Source organism: Haliotis cracherodii, unplaced genomic scaffold (genome assembly GCF_022045235.1).
Source record: "Haliotis cracherodii isolate W230 unplaced genomic scaffold, xgHalCrac1.p SCAF_4, whole genome shotgun sequence".
Lineage (NCBI taxonomy): Eukaryota > Metazoa > Mollusca > Gastropoda > Lepetellida > Haliotidae > Haliotis > Haliotis cracherodii.
The window spans coordinates 45,848,265-45,870,905 of NW_027266297.1; the positions used below are offsets into that span (position 1 = coordinate 45,848,265).

The 22,641-nt window shown below is 41.4% G+C and overlaps 1 protein-coding gene across 1 annotated transcript in view; it reads left to right on the forward strand.

Annotated features, from left to right (window-relative positions):
- Positions 1-377: 377 nt before the first annotated feature.
- LOC139480091 (galanin receptor type 1-like) overlaps positions 378-22,641 on the forward strand; it is a 53,160-nt gene continuing 30,896 nt past the window's right edge. Inside the window, exon 1 of the mRNA XM_071263103.1 lies at positions 378-854. Coding sequence (XP_071119204.1) covers positions 495-854 — 360 coding nt within the window. The 5' untranslated portion in view covers positions 378-494. The remainder of the gene's footprint in view (positions 855-22,641) is intronic.

Here is a 22,641-nt window from a genome sequence, read left to right on the forward strand (position 1 = left end):
TAACACGCATTGCAGAAAGAGGAAGTTAAAACGAAATCACGCCGCTGGTTCATTCTACCAAGACTGTGTGGGGTTGGGAATGGTCTTCTGTGTTCCAGTTACCCTGACAATCAGTCTTGCTTCACAAATTGGCCAGTTCTTCCTCAGCCTGATGTGAACAGTTCTTAAGGCATTATCCGGTCATGTGACCCGTGGGCAGACCACGTGATGACGAAACGTTTAAAACTAGTGAGGCGGTGTTGTTAGTACCAGTCTCCGTGACAACACCTAGTGCACAGCTCCTCCGTCCCCTGTAACTGACTGCAGGAGATATTGATTCCCTCACATTTCCAACAGTCAGCAGAGAGAACTTTCCAGGAGTTATAACATTCGAAACTTTGTGACGTTCCCAGGATTTCTGTACCGTGTTTGTTCATTGAACGTCTTTGTTTTCTAACGTTATTCTTACCCGTGTGTCTTGGATATCAACACAGAGAGAAGAAGATCCATGTGCCATGCAGAATACAGCAGAGAAGCCCCTAGATGGGGATAGTTTTACCTGGCCCACCCACAGCGTAGGAAGCACACAATACACCAACACTGATGTCAACGCGATTAGTAAAGTCAACGATACCTACGACATCAATGACTACTATGATTACGACTATGATGTAGCGGTGACATCACTGCCGCTGGAGGAGCTGATCCCAGTATCCCTGGCTTACAGCATTACCTTGGTGTTTGGACTATGTGGCAACTTCCTGGTCATATTTGCTGTGTGCAGGTACAAGAGTCTCCGTAGCATCACGAACGCCTTCCTCACCAGCCTTGCCTCAGCTGACCTGCTGCTCGTGCTCATCTGTGTCCCCGTCAAGGTGAGAGATGTGCTTACTTTCACATGACACCTAAATTGTACTCCGAAGATATTTTATTTTTGCAATTCAACAACATACCAGATACCAACATTTTACTATCAGGACATAATACATTATCCCAGCCAGCCTCACTACCAAACACTCCACCTTACATAACGTTATTGTCCCAAAGTACCTACACATTTAATTTGTGACGTACACGTAATACTACCCGACCTTCAACAGTTAATGTACACAGCTGCCCTTATAGGTGTGTAGCAAGGCTTTTGTACTGCTGTGCGGCGTCAAGCTATATATTTTTACTTTTTTATGTGACTGGCGGGTGCTATCGGTAGGGCATGACATGCTTACCTTTTTCTAAAACACCTGGTGTCCATTCATATAATTTTCACACCTCTTTTGCCCTTTGAACCATAGTTTCACGGCGGATAATCTATCATGTTATTCCTTTGCATTGATTTATATTGTCCCTCGCCTCACATATGTTTGGTGCAATGTGGAGGAGAATCTGATACTATAGTTAGTATGGCCCTCAGTGTATTTTGTATTCATATGAACCAAACTTGTGTCCTTATTTGTTGTTTGTATTCAAACTGTTCATAAATATACATTTCAGTGTTGTGTCTGAATATAAAAGCTGGCTTAAAGCATACGACCCAACGCACCTACGGCCCCACGAACCTGTATCAAAACACGTTCATAAAATACGGAAAATGCGACTGAGGATAAGATATTTTATGCCGCATGGAACGAAAAAAAAATCATGGACTAAATAGGCCTTACCAATCTGACCCATCTGCCAAATTTAGATCCGATGATTAATACCACTGGAATACCACCACCCCACCATTTCCATATTGACCATGCCACCACAGTAAAACCAATCACCTCGGGGCATCACATAACAGACAGGCATACACAAAAACCCAATGTTGTCTTCTTTCCAAAGTTGTGAATCCAGTTTTGCTTATAGCTTCATGCGAGATATTCACATAATATTATTGACTTTCTCCATTATGTCAGTGGGTATAGACCTGCACTTCAAGTGGAAGATAACTGGTTGAAGAACGCATGTGCTCTCTGTGACCTACACCATCGTTTGCTTCTCATCCCAGTGGTTTGGATATAGACGTGTCTTGACGGACATTCCCATTCCCCTGGCACTGTTGTAATTACCCACTTGGCCATCCCAACATATTTACCTCCTCCCGGCAGGCGGTGTGAACAAGTATCTTGATATTTCTTACCCTCGGCAGGCATGCGGTTTCTGATATTCAGTGTGCCTGCAGTGGCCCTATCACATAAGATGTTTACAGATCACGTTGTATTAGCATACCTCGCAAATAGAAGAACGTGGCAAAGATAATAAAAAAATACTTTATTGTTTCTCAAATTGTTTGTAGCGTTAAAGACGATAGTTAACATTTGTTCACTATAAATTAACTGATACAAATCGTGTTTAATATTCTTCATCCGACGAAATCCCAAGTGACTAGTCTTACAAAATGGTCCAGTTCTCATGCCGCACTTTTATCATGAAATTCTATTGGGTCAGCATGTTAAATATGATCTTTTGAGTTAAAAAATATCGGATCCCAGATGCACACGATCCCCACCGTGGACATAAAAAGAAATATGAATATACCCGTGTACATGTAAAAATCGCATAATTACCATATTGAATTTCCCTTTCTATATAATATGCACAATGCGGTGTCGTCGGAGGACCGCTCTATTGGGAGATCTGTATTTGACTGCAAGGAAATTGACCTTCCACTGTCTGTCAAAGTCTGATTTATAACAGGGACATTTTCGATAAAGAGAAAAAAACCAATTACGGCAATCTTTGTATTCTCTTGATGAAAGGCAAAGTCACCTTGTCCACCTTGTAACAACAGGAACACAAGGGTGGTCTCGGGACAATTAGCCGTGGGCTCATGCCGAGTTGACGATATGGCGTCTGGGAAGCGTATTTACAACAACTTTGTAAACGATATTGTTGATGACCATTGTTCGATGGTCAGCCGATGAGGCTATAAACACCTTGGTGGTCAATTTCAGTTTGTCATCCCCGACCGGGCACTGAGAACGTTTCTTCCGAAATAGAAGATGAAGTCTTAATTATGAACTGCTTCGCGAGACAACCAATGGTGATGTGATGTGTTCGAGAATAATTCTATAAATATTGTCTAAATACAATACCTTAGATGTGCATATTTATTGTCAAATCATGTTTCATTATGATCTTCAAAACAACGAGCTATTTGATAGTGATATGGATATTTGATTGAGATTAATAAAACTCATGCTTAGGGGAGGACAATTTGATATTGGGGGAGTCATGTTGTTTGTTTCTTTGAAGGGTTTGAGATTTTTTCTTCATACGTCTCATTTCCATTCCAACCTATGGATAGAATGTTAATATTTTCTCACTGTTCACTAAACCAATAGCTGTACAGATGTAGATGGTTATGTAATAGAATAATGGAAATAGCAGTAAAATGAAGCATTTGTATGTAACAGAAAAACTTTCTAACAACACCATGTGAATCAAAGGCTCAGTGTACAGTTGTCTTCAAGTCGACATGTTTGTACTCACACCTGCAAGAATATGGGTATGAGAGAACAAGAAGTTGGTATGATACACCAAGTATCGCAAGGAATTTTGATGAAGCCGATTGACAGTCGCCAGGGGCATGACCTGTTACAGGCAGACTAGGCGGCCTAGGCGTGGCAGACCTCATGTAACGACCACCCAGAAAGACACTACATACGTATGCCCCATCTCAGACATCGTATTATCACGGTGGCATCATCAGCTACGACAATCATTTTTGTACAGTATCAGAGCTTACAAACCAATACGAGACGTAACGCTGACACGTGAAGCTACGTGTAGTCAGATTTGGTGATGTTGGAAGTAAACATCACTGAACAGCTTTACATCGACCAATTACTTCACCCTGTTGTACTGTCGGACTCCCCGGACCCTGTTTCAGCAAGGTCATACAAGGCCCCACACAATGTCTCCTTGCCTTGGCCAGCACAATCACCAGAATTATCACCTATAGACACCTGTGGGATGACTTTGACCGTCAGATAAGAGCACGACCAGGTCACCCCTCTAAATAGGATCAGGTAGCAAGAAGAATGTCGTCGAATCCCATTTCTTGTGATCAGACGTCACACATCTTCAGTCCGTCGTCGAGTTGGTGTTTGCATTGATGCCCGTGGTTTGCATTAACGATATTGACTGACAAGTTTTAAAGGAAACATTCAAGGGAGTTTCATGCGCTGATTTCAGTCTTGATGTTTGATCGATAACTGAACAACTGTCCCCATCCCCCAAACTGTGGTCACAATGGATTCATTTTTGTATTCATTCACCGCATAACTTGTAATATTGACAGTAAAGGGCGATCTTGCCTTGATAAACACTACCAAGCTAACTGTCGCTCCTCTCTCGATGAACGTCAGTTTGTAGTCTGATTAGGACATCAATTGAGCAGAGAGATGCAAAACTACTTTTGGGGAATTCCTCAAATGTCTTAAAATAATTCAGGCTACGAACGATAGGGGCTTTGAAGCCAGACAGTATATCATTTATATGTCGGATCACCGAAATGAAGCATCCATTCGAAGTTACAGTGAATCGGGAATCGTGCATCGGGAAATCCAACCGCGCTGCTTCAAGTGGTGATCCCTGTCATTAGCAGCTCATATAGCCTTGGCATCACTCAAATACACCCCCAAAATTCACGGAACGTTCATATTAATCCATTTTGTCCATCAACTTGGGCTGGATTTCTCTCCAATTCCAGTTTTACTGTGTACAAATTTTATTTCAAACGAATGACATTGCTCTATCCGTCATTCTGTAAACCAAGAGACGTAACTCCCATTGACGAATCACGTCACGAACAAATTCAAGCCTCAGCGTTAATATAGTTCGCTTTAATTAATTCATGTTTGGTGTTTAAATGAAATGTTTTGTTATTATTTATGCATCTGTCAATATAAGGATTGAAGTTGTAATTGTTGACGATTATCAGCTCACGAAGACAGTGCCACACGTGAGCAAATGTACCATGAAACGCTTCTCACGCATCACTATCTGCACCAGCTGATGAACATCAACAAATACGACTTCAATCCTTAATTCATGTCTTTTTACAATACAAGTATCTGCCTTATGGGCATTTCACATCACAGTCAACAACTGTTTCAGTCACATCACAGTCAGCAACTGTTTCAGTCACATCACAGTCAGCAACTGTTTCAGTCACATCACAGTCAGCAACTGTTTCAGTCACATCACAGTCAGCAACTGTTTCAGTCACATCACAGCCAACAACTGTTTCAGTCACATCACAGTCAGCAACTGTTTCAGTCACATCACAGTCAACAACTGTTTCAGTCACATCACAGTCAACAACTGTTTCAGTCACATCACAGTCAGCAACTGTTTCAGACACATCACAGTCAGCAACTGTTTCCGTAACATCACAGTCAACAACTGTATCAGTCACATCACAGTCAACAACTGTTTCAGTCACATCACAGTCAACAACTGTTCCAGTCACATCACAGTCAGCAACTGTTTCAGTCACATCACAGTCAGCAACTGTTTCAGTAACATCACAGTCAACAACTGTATCAGTCACATCACAGTCAACAACTGTTCCAGTCACGTCACAGTCAGCAACTGTTTCAGTCACATCAAAGCATATTGCTCCGTTACTTTTGGCGACGTTCTCAGACTTGGTAAGGGTTTATGTTTTAACGGTTCATCGTCACCTATTGTAATATACAATAATCTAACATGATACATTAATGATCCTCTGTGTATGTTGAACAAATTCAATATTTATCATAACACATGACATGTCCATCACAAAGGCATCAAATGAAACGACAGGAACCACTTATGAAACTAATAGTAATGGTTTCTACCACCCCATGTATATATTGAAGAAAACTCGGTTGTCATAGTAACAATCTACTCGTGCATTTTTAAATATCCCCGATGCATAAAGTGAAACCTGTGGTCACATGGCAATTACCGAACAGAGCAAAGTAAACAGAGTAGACAATACAGAAAGTTGTCAGTGTTGCCATGTGATGAAACAGGAAGGTACTATATTGAATCTGTGGGGATCAAGGTGAGGTGAAATGAGGTTTAACGCCGCGTTCAAGATTGTTGTACTTATATATGAGTGTGGCTACTTGTACTAGTCCGGACTAATCCCAATGTTATAGTGCTAGCCCACTGAGATACCATGCCGCAGTTTAACATGAACACCCCACTCAGACACAGTATACTCACCCCAGGACAACCAGTCCTTGCTTTAGCCCATTAATGCCGAGAGCCAGACATAGAAACAACACGTACCATCCTTTAACGTCTTTTGGTATGACGCAGCCGATGATCGAACTGCCACTAGACCACAGAGGCGATATTGTAGTCTTTATGATCTGTGAACGGTTTTCACCAGCAAGGTCGTCCTGGCTATAGCTTAATGATGTTATGCCACAGTTTGGTAATCTTAATGTACTTTAAACGTCAACGATGAAAAATGTCAAGGCTCCAGGAGAATTCCTATTCGAGTGTCTGTCATGCAGAGGAAGATGAACATCCAGCAGTGTTTCCTGGGGATTTACTGATTCTATGAGTTGTTCCGCTTTCTCCTGTCTGACATTCCAAACTGACACGCCGTACGATGTCATACTGAGCTTGTAAAACTACAACTTTGCTTTTCTGATTCTTGGCTTTGCCAAATGACTCGAAGAAGTAATCTGTGAGGAATATCACATGATGTTTTAGATATGAATAACCAAACCCCCTTTTTCACGGTCCTCCTCCGGAACGTGTGGGTTTTCATGACCCCCTTTGAAAGTTACATGACGACTTGACAGCGGTACGTGGGAGGAAGCCACTAAATTAAAGTTTTAGGCAAATAGTTACCACTTCGCTGAAACCAATGGGGACGTAAAGAAACCAATATCCTTATCAGGGCGAATCTTGCATCCAAACCCACGACCACCGGATCCTGACATGGATGACGGACGAAACTCTTAATTTCGGTTAAATCACTTGGCCACCCGTGTATCCTATGATGTTTATATATTATCTTTTTATCTGAGTATATCTTCCCTCCTGTTTCTGTCTGCACCTCCCTGTTATCTCGCTCAGATGTATGTGTATGTAAGTGATATTTGAGAAGGTGCTGCTTTATGGCCCTAACCCTAAACTTATCATTTTATTTCTTTGTGAATACAATTCTTAAATCAACGCCTTTGTTTTTCTGGCTATATGGATAACGAGAGCGTGACGCCCCTATGATGATGAGTACAACACAAAGGATACTCACGTCAAATACTTTTTACGACCCATGGATGCATCTAAGACATGTGTTTTGTTTGACCTAGATCTAATTCCTTTAATTTTCCCCTACTCACAAACCAGACGCAAAAAACAAACACACACTGAACGTCCCCTGCGGTTCAAGCTAAAGGCCTTTAATTGTCTACACCATACACATCGTATTCACTATTTTATTCCTCCACGAACCCCTCTGGGTTCAACCGATAACCATCTGAGCTTCCTTGCTCTGACGCCACAGTGACGTTGTATCCTACTGTAGCCTTTCCCGCAACGCCCCGTCACCAACTTCTGAAATTAAAGCTGTTTGCTTCATGGCTAGACCGCAGGCGAGGTTGAACTACCCGCGCTATGACGTCACTCATATACTCCATTCAAGCGCCCTCTACACATCAGATCCTCCCTTTTGTATCTTGTTTGCGCATGAAGAGAAATCACTTTCATTCTAATTCATTCCATTCAAACGAAAGAAATTTCATTTCTCTTCCCCTACCCACAAACCAGACACAAACAGACACACACTGTACGTCCCCTGCGGTACTAGCCGAGAAACAAAGAAAGGGCAATTGTTAGCTGCATCACCGTTTTATTGTATTAAACACACCAATCAATCACCGATAGTCCTAACGACTTCGACACACTGAGTCTGATTTAAACATCTTTCACAAAGCCATCCTTGGCTTTCTCACTGCGCCAGCGCCCTTGTCGCTTAAAAAGTCTATCTGGAATGCCATTATTGACTGCTGCTGTAGCTCCTCCAGATCTCAAACTGTGGAGGCCATATTTCGAAACATCTGGTACGACGGGTGACATTGCAGTCAAAAACACTTCTAAACCTTGTATAACATTTGGGCTTATTTTCTCTTTTCAACACACACATGCTTTTTGACATCGAAAGTGATCTGAATATATACTCATTTGAAACTGCAGTTATTTCAGCTAATTCATGATACCACTTCATGTGTTAAACAGGACACATGTCAGACAATGTTGCAGCCATGACAACCGATGGACCATCTCGGTAAACATCAGTTTTGGATATTGCCAATAAAGACAGACATATACTGATTATAAAATTATATATCACATCTGGTGACATGAAGCAACTCACCGGAATGCAAAAATCCCTTTTAAACTTGATTTCCACTTAGAAGAGTTAACCATATCCTTTATGTGAGATGCAGTCATTGGCTCTTTCTTACACACAGAATTAGCAAGTCTCCTTTTGTTTTGCCAGCTTCCAATACAATTTGTACCAGAGTAATCTCAGTTGGGCTAGTGAGTCGAACAATAACAGGGGCATATCTTAAGCTGCAAACTGCATTCAAAGCTGGAGATATACTGTCACAGCTTTGTATCAATGATAATAGATAAAGGGCACAATGCAAAGGTACCACTGGAATAGTAAATGATAAACCGTGAGATTCAGCCCAAAGCTGTAATCGGCTGAAACCATAACCATAAGATTTAGATGTTGAAGCAGAGCTTGCTTCACTTCAGAGCTCATTCAGTGGATTTATCTCAACCTCTCTGGCAGAGTGGATATGACATCACCATACACATATTGTAACATTCATGAACCTGAAACAAAGACAACATGCTATGAATCAAATCATCCAGAATAATCTATAAACAAAGCTAACATGGAAACTTCAAATCTTTAACACCAAATATGCCACCTCCACAACGGCCCTGGACATACGCTTCTTTGCATATAGGTAACCAGACCAAATCTTTGACTTGCGAAATATGACTTGCATTTGGACACAGGAAAGGCCAAAAACTAGCTGAATACCATCTAGGCACTACCAATGTGCCTCTGGCCTTGCACTTACTCATGTGCATCAACACTCTCCCTACCAAATACACCGGGAGAACAATCTAGTTCATTTCACCACTCCAGTCAACAGTAAACGTGTCCACTGTTTCACAATCTTGGTTCCAATGACGAGAATCAAATCATACAGCTTTATTATTGTAGTAAGATGCTAATCTGTCAACAGAATGAGGACCCCATTTATCATCTATCCATTTAACGCATAATCTGCAATGCTCGAATCATCAGTGTCGTATAATATGCTTAGATAATCTGCCCTATCATTGTGGCAGCGAGGAATCCATTCCTTGTGCAACTGAATACTAGACTGGAGGCACATCTGGAAAATTTCTAGAGCTATTAACTGAAGCTGAACTTTCATACTTCCTTTCTGCACAACTGAAACAAAGTTTTGGTTGCCTGAAAACTATTTCACTGTTTGGAATCCTAAAACAAAAGACGAGAAAGCTACTAAGTACTATGACAATAGCTCTGAGCTCCCTCCATGTGGAGCTCATCTGTATTTCACTAACTGACCAATGTGCATGAGAAACACTACCACTGAATGAAGACAATATCCTCTATAGCCCCTGTCACTAGCGACACTATAAGCTATCCTAGTAGGAGAACTATCAGCAAACAAGGACTCCGAGTTATACACTGAAATGTTTGACAACCAGAACCTAAGTTGTTCATAACTAGTAGGTGGTAAATAGATCCTCTCATGCCAAGACCTTGCCTGTAACACATCAATAGACGATGCCCTCGTCATGTGTTGACTGACAGAACCTATAACTGGCTTCATTGCTATTTTCTGACCTGAAACTGACGAAATATTCCGGACCGCTAACTTACCTTCTAATCTAATAAAAAAGTCTTTTCTTTCCCCGACAGGAACACAGACAGGAAGGGGATTCATAACATGTGGTCTATCAGTACATTCAACAATAAAGTCTTTTCTGAGCAAATCTTGTATTGATCACATACTAATTCATGGTGATTAAGGGCTGATTTGTTATTTTTCAGTTCCATTGACAAAGGCGCGGAATAAATGCGTATATAGTATCTAGCACAAAGTCAGGAGATCCTATTTCCTTCGAAAAGTTGCTACAAAGTCTCAAACGTCCTCTAACTCTGATTTCAGCATCAACCTGCTAGTATTCGTAGTAATCATCAGTGCGTTCAATATCTGATTTACCTTGCTCAATCTGTTTTGTTGGTCTTGTTGAGAGCACGACTGACTGGCTGTGATGCGACGAGCGGGCAATGTCTCCTCCAATGTGACGAAAATACGCACGTGTAGCACGTGCCTGCTCTGTACGAAAGGGCCGCTGGGACATGGCATGCTGAGCTGGAAGGTGGTGGTGGTGGTGGAATGGGGTTTAACGTCGCGTCCAAGATTATTGCACTTATATAGCGACGTGCATGTACGTGTGTGTGTTTGTGTGGCTGCTTGTACTAGTCCCGACTGATGCCGATTTATAGTGCTAGCCCACTGAGATACCATGCCGTAGTTTAACATGAATACCCCACTCAGACTGACTCCGAGCCGACCAGTCCTTGTTTTAGCCCCTTAATGCCGAGCGCCAGAAAGGGTAACAACAAATACCATCTTTTAACGTCTTTTGGTATGACGCGGCCGGGGATCGAACCTCGGACCTTCCGTTCTCCGGGCGGACGCTCTACCACAAGGCCACTGAGGCGGTCCTGAGTTGGAAGGGTAACCACAGGACTGTACAGTACAGTAGACAGGGTAACAGTCGCTATTGCCTTCCTATTCGGAGAAAACCTGTCAAACTTGGATAGTTTCTTCTCAATTTTCTTAACGGCTCGGCACATGTCTTCTTTGGTGAAAAACTGTGATTAAAAGTTATCGTTGATCTTAGGCGGTATGGCTATAGTTCGATAAACAGATGCACGTACTCCAAACTTTGGTGGGAATAAAAACTCGTGTTGGATGATTATGATGAAGCAACAGTTTTTCATTTGTAAAGCGTACCGACGGATAAGGACAACTGCGAATGAAACATGCGACACAGACAAATTTCCTGACGAAATCATTGAGTTGTTCTGCTCGGATTGGCAAATCAAAACAAAGGATTTGGGCCAAGAAGTTTAACTTAAGCTGAGGCATTACTCTGATTTACTTGCCTGAACTCGCCATAAAAGAGACAAGTGAAACGGTCTTATCTGTTTCATATGTATCTCTACATTAAAGATAGTGACAGAACTATAATACTTCTCAAGACTTGATGACAAGATTGATGAATCTTCATCCTTTTTCAAAAAGTCAACTTTTCCTTTACTAGCATATCTGGCAATATTCCATCAGCTCCAACCTTGGGGGTCTACATTTTACAACTTTGAGATACGTGTCGTTACATTACAGTTATAACATTCCATGCCCCAGGACAAAAAATCATTTTTTTTTATTGTAGACATGTGGATGGTATTTCGAAATTTGGGGGATCAGCAGCAAAAATGATGTCTGATGCATATCTATATTTTGACTTGTACCATATGTTCCCGTGTGAACTTTTGACTTGTCTTTGCATGTGTTTGTGACGAGTGCTCATGTTTTCGCGAACACGTAGTATCATCACTAATTGATAGCGATTCACACTCTGATTTGGGGGAGATTTCTTATGATTATGGAAGGGTTTTGTCACTGTATGTGCGGACACAAAGGATGCTTTGATGGGAAACGCAGAAAAGCCATTAAAATGCCTGTACAAATTGCACGAAGAGTTATGATATAGTGGTGAAATATTACTATTAGAATGATTTGGTTTAACGTTTTTATTTCAACATCACTGGATGTTGCCCCTCTGTCAAAGGCAAGATCATTGATGATTGGTACAATTTACATAAAATGTTTTGTATTATAAACGACAATGATTAGCGTTACCTATGTATGCAATATACAACTTGATATTAAATTACACTGCAGATTATTATCATTTTGTCCTCCTTGTTCAAGTCACCGAATGTTGTGTCACATAAGAATTGGGACAACCTATTTCCGTTCTACCATGACGACCAAATTAAAGAGCTTTAAATACGGTGCTCTCTTGGAACGCCCACTCCCACTTAGGCAAATAGATCAGCCTATCTCAGAACGTGCCGAGAATGTGGTCATAGGTTGTGGCAAACGTGCCGCAATTTACTGAAGTTCAAGATTAATTACATACATGTTTGACTGGTTCAAAATAATGGTAACAAAATATATGGTTTTCGAAATGAATTGATGAAATAACCCTCCATAGATACACTTTTAATTTCATCGCAACATGTTGCATATTTGCAATGCCTGGATTCCTCCATTGCAGAGGTGACAGGATAGAGAAATATCAAATAGATATCAAATAGAACGCACTATCATCCTATGTCAAGAGCATATAAAAATATGGACACATGCATAAGACAATATCAAAATGAAAGAGATTCGTGACCTTGATAAACATTCACCAAAAGAATATTGGAAGCTACGAAATAAATGTGATATGACTAAATCCGAAAATAATCCTGACATAATCCTGACATAATCCTGGTATAATCCAACCGACATATAAGCAAAAGGGTGAAGAACCAACCTAGTATAGTATAGACCTATAATAATTCTCAGCTGTTACGGCAAACTGTTCCACAAGTAGCGTTTATGCGAGGCTTACTAAATCTGTAGAATAAATAATATTTTAACTCCAGCCCAAACAGAATTCAGAAAAGGGTTTCTCCACAAGTGACAATGTATTTGTTTCACATACAATTAGGGAAATTTTAAAACAAATAAAACGATATTGCGTCTTTTTTGATTTTGCAAAAAGCGTTTGACACTGTGTTGAGGACTGGTCTATGGTATAAATTGCTAATCTATGGTGTATATGGTAAATTTCTGAACTGAGTAAAGAACATTCACCTAAACATAAAATCCACCGTTTTCCTACATAATCTAATACCCTCATTCTTCCCATATAACATTGGAGTAATCTCTCGTCACTTTTGTTTTCACTTTTTATTAATGACATTGAGCCAAGAGTGGAAAGTTTGTGTAATTTTTGTAGTTCTCCCGCGGTTGGTGACGAGTTCATTACCTATTCAGATGTGACGCTCTTCTCCAGTGATGGTCTATGCACATACCTAAAAATCCGAATGGCCTAATATGTATAAATTGAAAAAATAAGTTTATCCCGCATTTGAGTAAAATATATGAAAACATGTCTGAATCAATCAATACCATCTTTAGAAATGATGAAGGTGTTAAAAAACGTATATGAGATTCTTGTCACTTTAACTTTGTCATATTTCAGTGTTACCTTTAATCTTTATATGCATTTACACATTACCCGTCATCTTTATATTATTACTGTATATGAATTCATATTATATTTTTTTCTCATGTACCACCGTTGGTGGGTCTTTTTAACAATAACCTGAACTGAACTGAACTGACAATAACGCTGAACTGATATAATGTCTCAAAACAATTCTTAAAGCACAGAGTTTCAGTTATTTTGAAGTTGTAGTTATGTAACTGTTGGTTTAAAAGAACTTGCCAGTAACAGTTATACATATTCAGAAATGACTTTCTCTCCACCCCGAACTTCCACTTGGCTGAACTTTACCTACTGCCATTACTCGCCACTGTCAGTGACTGCCAAAACAGTTGTTCACGATGACAGTGCTGTTTACAACTTACATGAACCCAGAGGAATACCCCGATCTACAATTATGTTCACCATAAACCTCATGCTACCGATGGAAAATGAACCTACAGGAACAACCTTATTTTCAACGGAACCACTCTGACGCTTGACTGTCGTGGTGAATACAATCGCTTTTGACCGAAGAGGAGCCGGCACACGAGAGAGTCTGAACCGGTGGTTGTGTGGCTCTGTCTCCGTGGTTAGTTTGTACTTTACTTTATTGAGTGTGTTCTGAAATAGATTTCATTATGTTTCAAGTGACAAGCTATTGTTCTGCTATCGAACGTATACAACACCACTGTAATATCTTATCGACAGCCGTTTTTATAGTCTTGTTTTTGTGTGAAAGGACATGATTTTAATCGTATTTTGACCAATGGGAATCCTGCATTCTTCACGGCAATGCTAGAATGTAACTTCATGTTCAGGTGCGATGCTTTAAAGTGTCAGCTTCGATATCAGTTGAGCAGACGTGATTGTAAATTCCTTATCTAAAAGATTAAGTCCATCTTTTTCTGAACTGTTTATCGTTTTCAACATGTCACGAGTAAAACTAGAAAAGTCCCAAAATACACATGAATCGATGCGGGTCGTAATTACAAGAAGCGTAAATGTGTTTTGTGGACTTTTGAAGAGTTTGAAGAAATAATAACACGAGGAGTGTTCCCTGCAATGCACTTTCAAGTGGAATGAAATAAACAGCGTGTTGTGATGCCAGTCGACGAGACCACCAGTCTCTCCTATAACATGACTGTCTGCAGTTTACTTTACAATTGTTTGAAACTAAAAAACTTTGAATGTCCGAGTTACAAATCTGAATATGAATTTCTTACATATATAATTCCTATTGACACACATCTGTAAGCCTGGCTGTAATAAATAAAAGCGACAAAATGTTTTCCATAAGTATGAGAAATGTAAATGTAGATTCCATTGTACTATTCCGACGATAACATACGCGGGTTTATATGAATCACTATCAAATAGAGAGGATACCATGTAAGCTTATTCTGTCCCACCGGGTGCACCCGTCACAAACACATGCAAAGGCACGTCAATTGTTCACTTGAAATAAACATATTTTGTCACAAATGTGTACATTTCCTCCACATGCCATAAAACGTTTTATAAAGCTTTGCCGAGGCCTTGCATGTTGTAACCTTTATCAAGCAACTTTTGAGCAAGAGTCGTATGAAGCTCTTTGAAAACTTCGTAGAAAGAATATGTTCGAGTTTACCTCAAACGTTGTGAAATGTGGATGCCAAATCCTGGAGCCCCCATGTTACAATGTAAAGGGGATGCATTGTTTCCATCAATGCTGCTCCATACATGTATAAGATTATATACATGATTCAAAATCTGTTTGAGTTCCGCTTTATCTGCCCAAGCCCGGGGCATTATGAAGTGAGCCATCGTTACTGTTTCTGCTGAAACAGTCTGGATTAAATGCTTTTTATTTGTCAAAAGATTTTATTGTCAACATGCACTTTTTCGTTGCACCCCTTATCAGCTTTTAGCCCTTTCTGAAATGGACATTTCTATTTCAACCGTAGTGTTAATATGCTGACCATAGCACGCTGATGTCTTCAGACATTCGTTAATCACATCTCCCATTATACTGAGGTGTTCACATATAATCACATATGTTTTTAAGTCAAAGTTGTCGTTTCCCTTGTCGTCAGCCATCCGATCTCCTACAGTACATGTATCTAGTTATTTCTAAATCTTCACTCTTATAATGATTCCTAAAACTGCCTTTCATTGATGATTTTATGTGGGCACAGGTGGCCCAGTCGTCTAAGGCGCCGCGATTCGCTGTGCAGAGTTGCGTCCCTTGGGTACGCCAGAAACCTATGATTGTGGGTTCGAATCCCAGTTCGCCCCGATTATGTTTCTAGGTTTGTCAGCACCATACCCGTGCTCGTGGGTTTCACCAAAGTGTTAAACGTCTGAGACCTGCATTACTTCGGGCTTTCCTCCCTTATTACACTTACTGGAATACTGTTGAAAGCGGCGTTAACCCCAACTCACTCACTCAAAACACCAAACCATTTAATTAGTTTCTGTTTCGACAGTGATAATCACTATTCCAGGATATTTACTCCTTGTTGGCCCCAGACAGTATTCAGCTAATCTATTCCTCAGAGTATGAACCTTTCAATTTTTGTGAGAAGTCTCATATTTCGTTGTAGTTTTATTGCCCTTTTCTCGGGGTCTTTCTATGAGGTTTCTAATTAGTAATCACACTATAAATGTCGTGCTGGAAATCATTGTCAATTGTCCTCATTCTAATTTTGTCTACACGACTTGAGAGAATCTGAAGGCAGTATACACTTTGAGCTCGCTGGTTACAGATGCCAACTTAATCTCAAAGTTATCGCGAAAGCCACCAGTACTTCAAATGAGATCTGCTTATGCAAAGGTTTATGTTTGCTCAAAGTTTGGAGATAAAAATGTTTGCTGCAGAAGAAACAGGAAGAGATACACCGATTTTGTGCAATGGTCAAGAAACCAGTCAGATATTATGTCTATCTAGGTATCAGTAAAATTATATTCATCACACTGTCAGGCAGAGGGGTAGAATTCTTTAGGACTCACGTAAAAATAGTAACGTTTCAACCCGTCAGCCACCACTTGTCAAAAATGCATACATTTAGAAGAGAACCTGTTCTGTTTTGAATGTTAAAAAACTTTGATCCGTTTAATCAACGACGAACCAGTCCAAAATTGAAAACTGAACAGGTTTATCGCCATTCTACCATTACTAGAACGCGCTTTTAAAAACGGACTTCGAATTCAGTGCAGTGATGCGGTCGGAATAGGGTTGACTTCCTTTTCCTGGAATCGCAAAAGTACAGCCCATCGTCAGGGGAGGAATCCTTGAGACAAGATAGCTGAACAGTTTTTAGGTCTTTGAGTTGACATCAAATGTACTTGTAGTACAAAAATTCTGGGAAATAACATACAATTCAAATGATAAATGGATCTAGTTTTTATATGGAGAGATCAATAACAGTCCAACACCCCAACATTCAAATAGAATCAACGATGACCTAGATCAGGCCCTGCGAGAAATGTAGTTGCGAAAACTTCAGTCGCGAAAGTAGTTGTTGATAACACACTGCCGTTACCAACTTGAAATAATAAATGGACATAATCTGACATTCCAGTCTGGATTGTCTATGAAACATTAAACATGGATGTTGATGATGTGGAAATACGGGACAGCGACAGCAACAGTTCTACTTGTAATATAGTCCCTAGCTTGATCAACATTCTGCAGGATAGCCTAGTACTTGCGCAAATGTGGCGGCCGATGACCCTGTGCTATATGATGGCAAGCTTTGCAGACTTTTGTGGCATTTGATCTTTATTACTTACTTAGCCTCAAACCTAGCATGCGACAATCGAATAACAGTTGTTGATCTAACATCTTATTCCTGCGAGATGTGAAGCGGCCCTAAAATCATTAGCCACTTCAAATTTAGCAAAATTAACGAATCAAATTGGATCATCCTCCAATGTCAATGTGGAAAAATGATTAAACGTTTGCTTGTCGCGTGTAGCACATCAGTTCTTTGTCATCCGCCAAAACAAGATTATTTCACTGGCCCATCGGATAGGAAAACAACGCTGCCTATTTACTTTTTACATTTCTTCTCCAGAAAAAGAAATTGTTATTGAAAAGAGGATATTGATGATAATTGATTGACCTCAATTTTCTTCCAGGAAAACCGTTGTTGGAAGAACGTAACTGTCACATTAACTTTAATGCACTGATATAATTAATAGGAGACTTCTCAAGATTATTTTCAGAAGACAAATATTTTCAGAATTAACACATTACGATCCCGTGAATACCATGAGCTGAAACGTCTATTTAGGTAAACAAAGTATTTTCATTTCGTTATCTAATATTGACCATGTAAGTTGATTGCTTCTTTAGAAACATTTCCAGATATCCTTTCCTGTTTATTATCTATTATCGCCTTGGAATGGACGTTATTGTACGTACGCCCACTTACAATATGTTCATACTAGATGCCATAACTCAATAAGTTGGACATATTGCAGCCTGAAGCGTGTCCGTCATCAGTAGCTGATTATGGTAGCGAAACACCATCTCTGTAGTAGTTGTGCGTTTCTGGAAGAAGTTGAATTCAGCTCCCCCGCAGGCAATTATAGCTCGAATCAGAAATTGGTCTCTGTCAAACCGAAAGTCCTGGGACAGAAGAGTTGTAAGAATGTTTGGTTCTTTGGATCTACCATTTTTGGATCTGTATAATATTGGTAATATAGATTTCCAAAATTGATAGAGCTTGATAGAGAAAACTGGTTTCGTGGACTTTGGAATAACACTGGCCATACTATAGGTAATAAGCTTATAACGTTTAAATTGCTTAAAAATACACTGAATGTTTCATTTTATGTACGCCATATTCTGGATAGATCACGACGAAGCACTTTAGCTAAACTCCGCTGTGGAACTTTATACACGCCGGGAAACCCCTGTTTCTGAACGCGTCTGTAATTTATGTAACTGTCAAACTGTTGAAGATGTAGTTCACCTTTTGGTAACGTGTGACTATTATAGAGATCTAAGACTTAATCTTTGGCAGAAAGTAATACCAAACCGTATTTTTAATGCAGTGCGACGATCTGGTTAAACCACTTGCTCAATGTTTCGGAGAAGAAAATATGAAATAAAGCAATAAACTGGGAAGTTGTGTGCGTGTGATAATTCTTATCATCTATCATGTTTTGCTGTGTTGTAGGGTTGATGTGTGGAGGTTCTGTTGGTTGTGATGGCCCGTTGGGTTGTGCTGTGTTGTAGGGTTGATGTGTGGAGGTTCTGTTGGTTGTGATGGCCCGTGGGGTTGTGCTGTGTTGTAGGGATGTGTTGAGGTGCTGTTGGTTGTGATGGCCCGTGGGGTTGTGCTGTGTTGTAAGGATGTGTGGAGGTGCTGTTGGTTGTGATGGCCCGTTGGGTTGTGCTGTGTTGTAGGGTTGATGTGTGGAGGTTCTGTTGGTTGTGATGGCCCGTGGGGTTGTGCTGTGTTGTAGGGTTGTGTGGAGGTGCTGTTGGTTGTGATGACCGTGGGGTTGTGCTGTGTTGTAGGGATGTGTTGAGGTGCTGTTGGTTGTGATGGCCCGTGGGGTTGTGCTGTGTTGTAGGGATGTGTGGAGGTGCTGTTGGTTGTGATGGCCGTGGGGTTGTGCTGTGTTGTAGGGATGTGTGGAGTTGCTGTTGGTTGTGATGGCCGTGGGGTTGTGCTGTGTTGTAAGGATGTGTGGAGTTGCTGTTGGTTGTGATGGCCCGTGGGGTTGTGCTGTGTTGTAGGGCTGATGTGTGGAGGTGCTGTTGGCTGTGATGGCCCGTGGGGTTGTGCTGTGTTGTAGGGATGTGTTGAGGTGCTGTTGGTTGTGATGGCCCGTGGGGTTGTGCTGTGTTGTAAGGATGTGTGGAGGTTCTGTTGGTTGTGATGGCCCGTGGGGTTGTGCTGTGTTGTAGGGTTGTGTGGAGGTGCTGTTGGTTGTGATGGCCGTGGGGTTGTGCTGTGTTGTAGGGTTGATGTGTGGAGGTGCTGTTGGTTGTGATGGCCGTGGGGTTGTGCTGTGTTGTAGGGATGTGTGGAGGTTCTGTTGGTTGTGATGGCCCGTTGGGTTGTGCTGTGTTGTAGGGTTGATGTGTGGAGGTTCTGTTGGTTGTGATGGCCCGTGGGGTTGTGCTGTGTTGTAGGGATGTGTTGAGGTGCTGTTGGTTGTGATGGCCCGTGGGGTTGTGCTGTGTTGTAAGGATGTGTGGAGGTGCTGTTGGTTGTGATGGCCCGTTGGGTTGTGCTGTGTTGTAGGGTTGATGTGTGGAGGTTCTGTTGGTTGTGATGGCCCGTGGGGTTGTGCTGTGTTGTAGGGTTGTGTGGAGGTGCTGTTGGTTGTGATGACCGTGGGGTTGTGCTGTGTTGTAGGGATGTGTTGAGGTGCTGTTGGTTGTGATGGCCCGTGGGGTTGTGCTGTGTTGTAGGGATGTGTGGAGGTGCTGTTGGTTGTGATGGCCGTGGGGTTGTGCTGTGTTGTAGGGATGTGTGGAGTTGCTGTTGGTTGTGATGGCCGTGGGGTTGTGCTGTGTTGTAAGGATGTGTGGAGTTGCTGTTGGTTGTGATGGCCCGTGGGGTTGTGCTGTGTTGTAGGGCTGATGTGTGGAGGTGCTGTTGGCTGTGATGGCCCGTGGGGTTGTGCTGTGTTGTAGGGATGTGTTGAGGTGCTGTTGGTTGTGATGGCCCGTGGGGTTGTGCTGTGTTGTAAGGATGTGTGGAGGTTCTGTTGGTTGTGATGGCCCGTGGGGTTGTGCTGTGTTGTAGGGTTGTGTGGAGGTGCTGTTGGTTGTGATGGCCGTGGGGTTGTGCTGTGTTGTAGGGTTGATGTGTGGAGGTGCTGTTGGTTGTGATGGCCGTGGGGTTGTGCTGTGTTGTAGGGATGTGTGGAGTTGCTGTTGGTTGTGATGTGCTGTGTGCTTGTTGTTTCACGTTGTCGGGTTTGATTGTGTGTGTGTGTGTGTGTGTGTGTGTGTGTGTGTGTGTGTGTGTGTGTGTGTGTGTGTGTGTGTGCGTGCGTGCGCGCGTGTGCGTGTGTGTGTGTGTGTGTGTGTGTGTGTGTTCTTTGTTGGTGTCTTTGTGCGTGGTTGGTGATTCTTTTTTGGAGGGATGTGGATGCGAGTGAGGACGTGGTTGGTGGTGCGGATGAGGGAGTTGGTGTGGATGTGGGAATGGATACAGGTGAGGGTGTGTTTAAGAAACAGGGTGTGTGTGGGGGTAATGTGTGACGGTGAGGGTTTGGGCGAGGGTTCGGATGTGAATGAGGGTTGGGATGTGTCTGAATGAGCGGGTGTGTTTGCGTGGTTTGCGTAAGCTGCTGAGAGTGAAGGCCTGGATGTGGGAATGGATGTGGTTGTGTGTATATAGGATGTTTGTATGGGGGATAATAATATGAATGTTATTTTTATAATTACTATTAAATGTGGTGTGTACACATATAAAATATTGTTTCTATGAGTCTTTTAGTGTCTCGAAGGCCATTTTGGCCGGCCGCTGAATTTTTACATTCTTGCCTTGTCATTTTATATGTACAGCGGGTGACACTATAATAAAATATTCTTCTTCTTCTTCTTCTGTAGAAGGCGTCAAGGAGTCTGCTGGGCCCCGGTTCTACCACATAGGCGAGGCAACAATGCCTCTAATGACTCCACTTTGACACCTGTCATTTAGCCATGGCAGTGTAATGGGGGCCGGGGTGTTCACAATTAATACCTCTTACGCATTCATCCATTTCTGTTTTTTTATCTGGACTAAATTAACTAGGCTATTATCTGTTTATATGTTTCCAGTCTTCCTACAGTCCCTAATTACCACGTCTCTCAACATGACATAGCTGGAAGCATATGCATATGGAAGGCGACAGTGAGATACATCTGAAGTAATGCCGCCTCACCGTATAGATTTCATTAGCGTCATATAGATAGCTTATACGTTTCCCTGGCATCTTTCAAATGGCACAGAAGGGTATCATAATATCTGTAGGACGTAAAAATTAACGGTTCTCTGATCTGTGTCATATCGTGTAATGCATTGCACAATGGTACAATTCCGTTGCTGTATCATGGTCAAGACATCATATAGGTATGAGGTAACTTCTATCATGATGTCATAAGAATCCGATGGCATCGAGGAAGGACGTCGATTCCATGTCAAGGCCAGATTCATACTCGTCTATCTAAGCCCTAGTGTTCAATTTACTACCCTTGGGGTTATCTGTAAATCCAGAGATAAGGAATCTATAACCATGTCATTTCTATTCATTAAGTTTCTGACACACCAGGATAAGACAAGAAAATATACGTTATATTGCGCAGATGTGGAAGTAGGGTCACACACACACACACACGCACACGCACACGCACACACGCACACACACACACACATACATACATACATACATACATACATACATACATACATATCTATCTATCTATATCTATACATACATACATACATACATACATACATACATACATACATACATACATACATACATACATACATACATACATACATACATACATGTGTAAAGGGCTTAATCACCACCATATACTTACCATATACTTACCATATACCATGCCACCATACTTATCTCTTTATCTTTCATCACATCGCTCTTATGGGGTATTGTTCTCCTTGGTGTTGACACGTGTGCTAAAACCCGAGAACTTTATCCTTACCCCGAGAAAAATTATTTTGCAGATTTAAATTGAAAAACAATCTCGAGTAGTTGTTCTATCAGGTTGTGGATTTGCACAATGCACAACATCATTTTAAACCACCAGTCCTTCCACACTAGGTGAATACAGGGAGCTTGCTTGCCTCCCGGCGACACTGGCACAAGATACATTGGGATTGGGAGACGACACGCCGGGGCATGAAAACCACTTCCGGGCACACACAGCTCATCTGGCGGGCCTTTCAGATATTTTGGGTGTTTCTTTTGTTGGATTTCGCTGAGGAACAATATGGAGTTTTCTCTTTCTACCCAAACAGTATCCAGTGATAGTGAGGTGTAATTAGGTCTCGGAAAGAGTCGAATGATTCAATTTATCACGCAAATTAAATATAAACTACAAGTAACTTCGAGTAATAAGTGATTTGGGAAAACTCCAGGCATCAAACTCATGGAGTATGTTTTAGGGGTCAACGAATTCCACATGAAACAGACAGCTTCGATTAACGACTGAGTCTTTCCTTTGGTTTCTGACATGTAATATGAACTGTATACCCAAGATGAACTTGGGCTACAGACTGAGGACGAGACGCATTCAGACAGACCTACATTAAGATC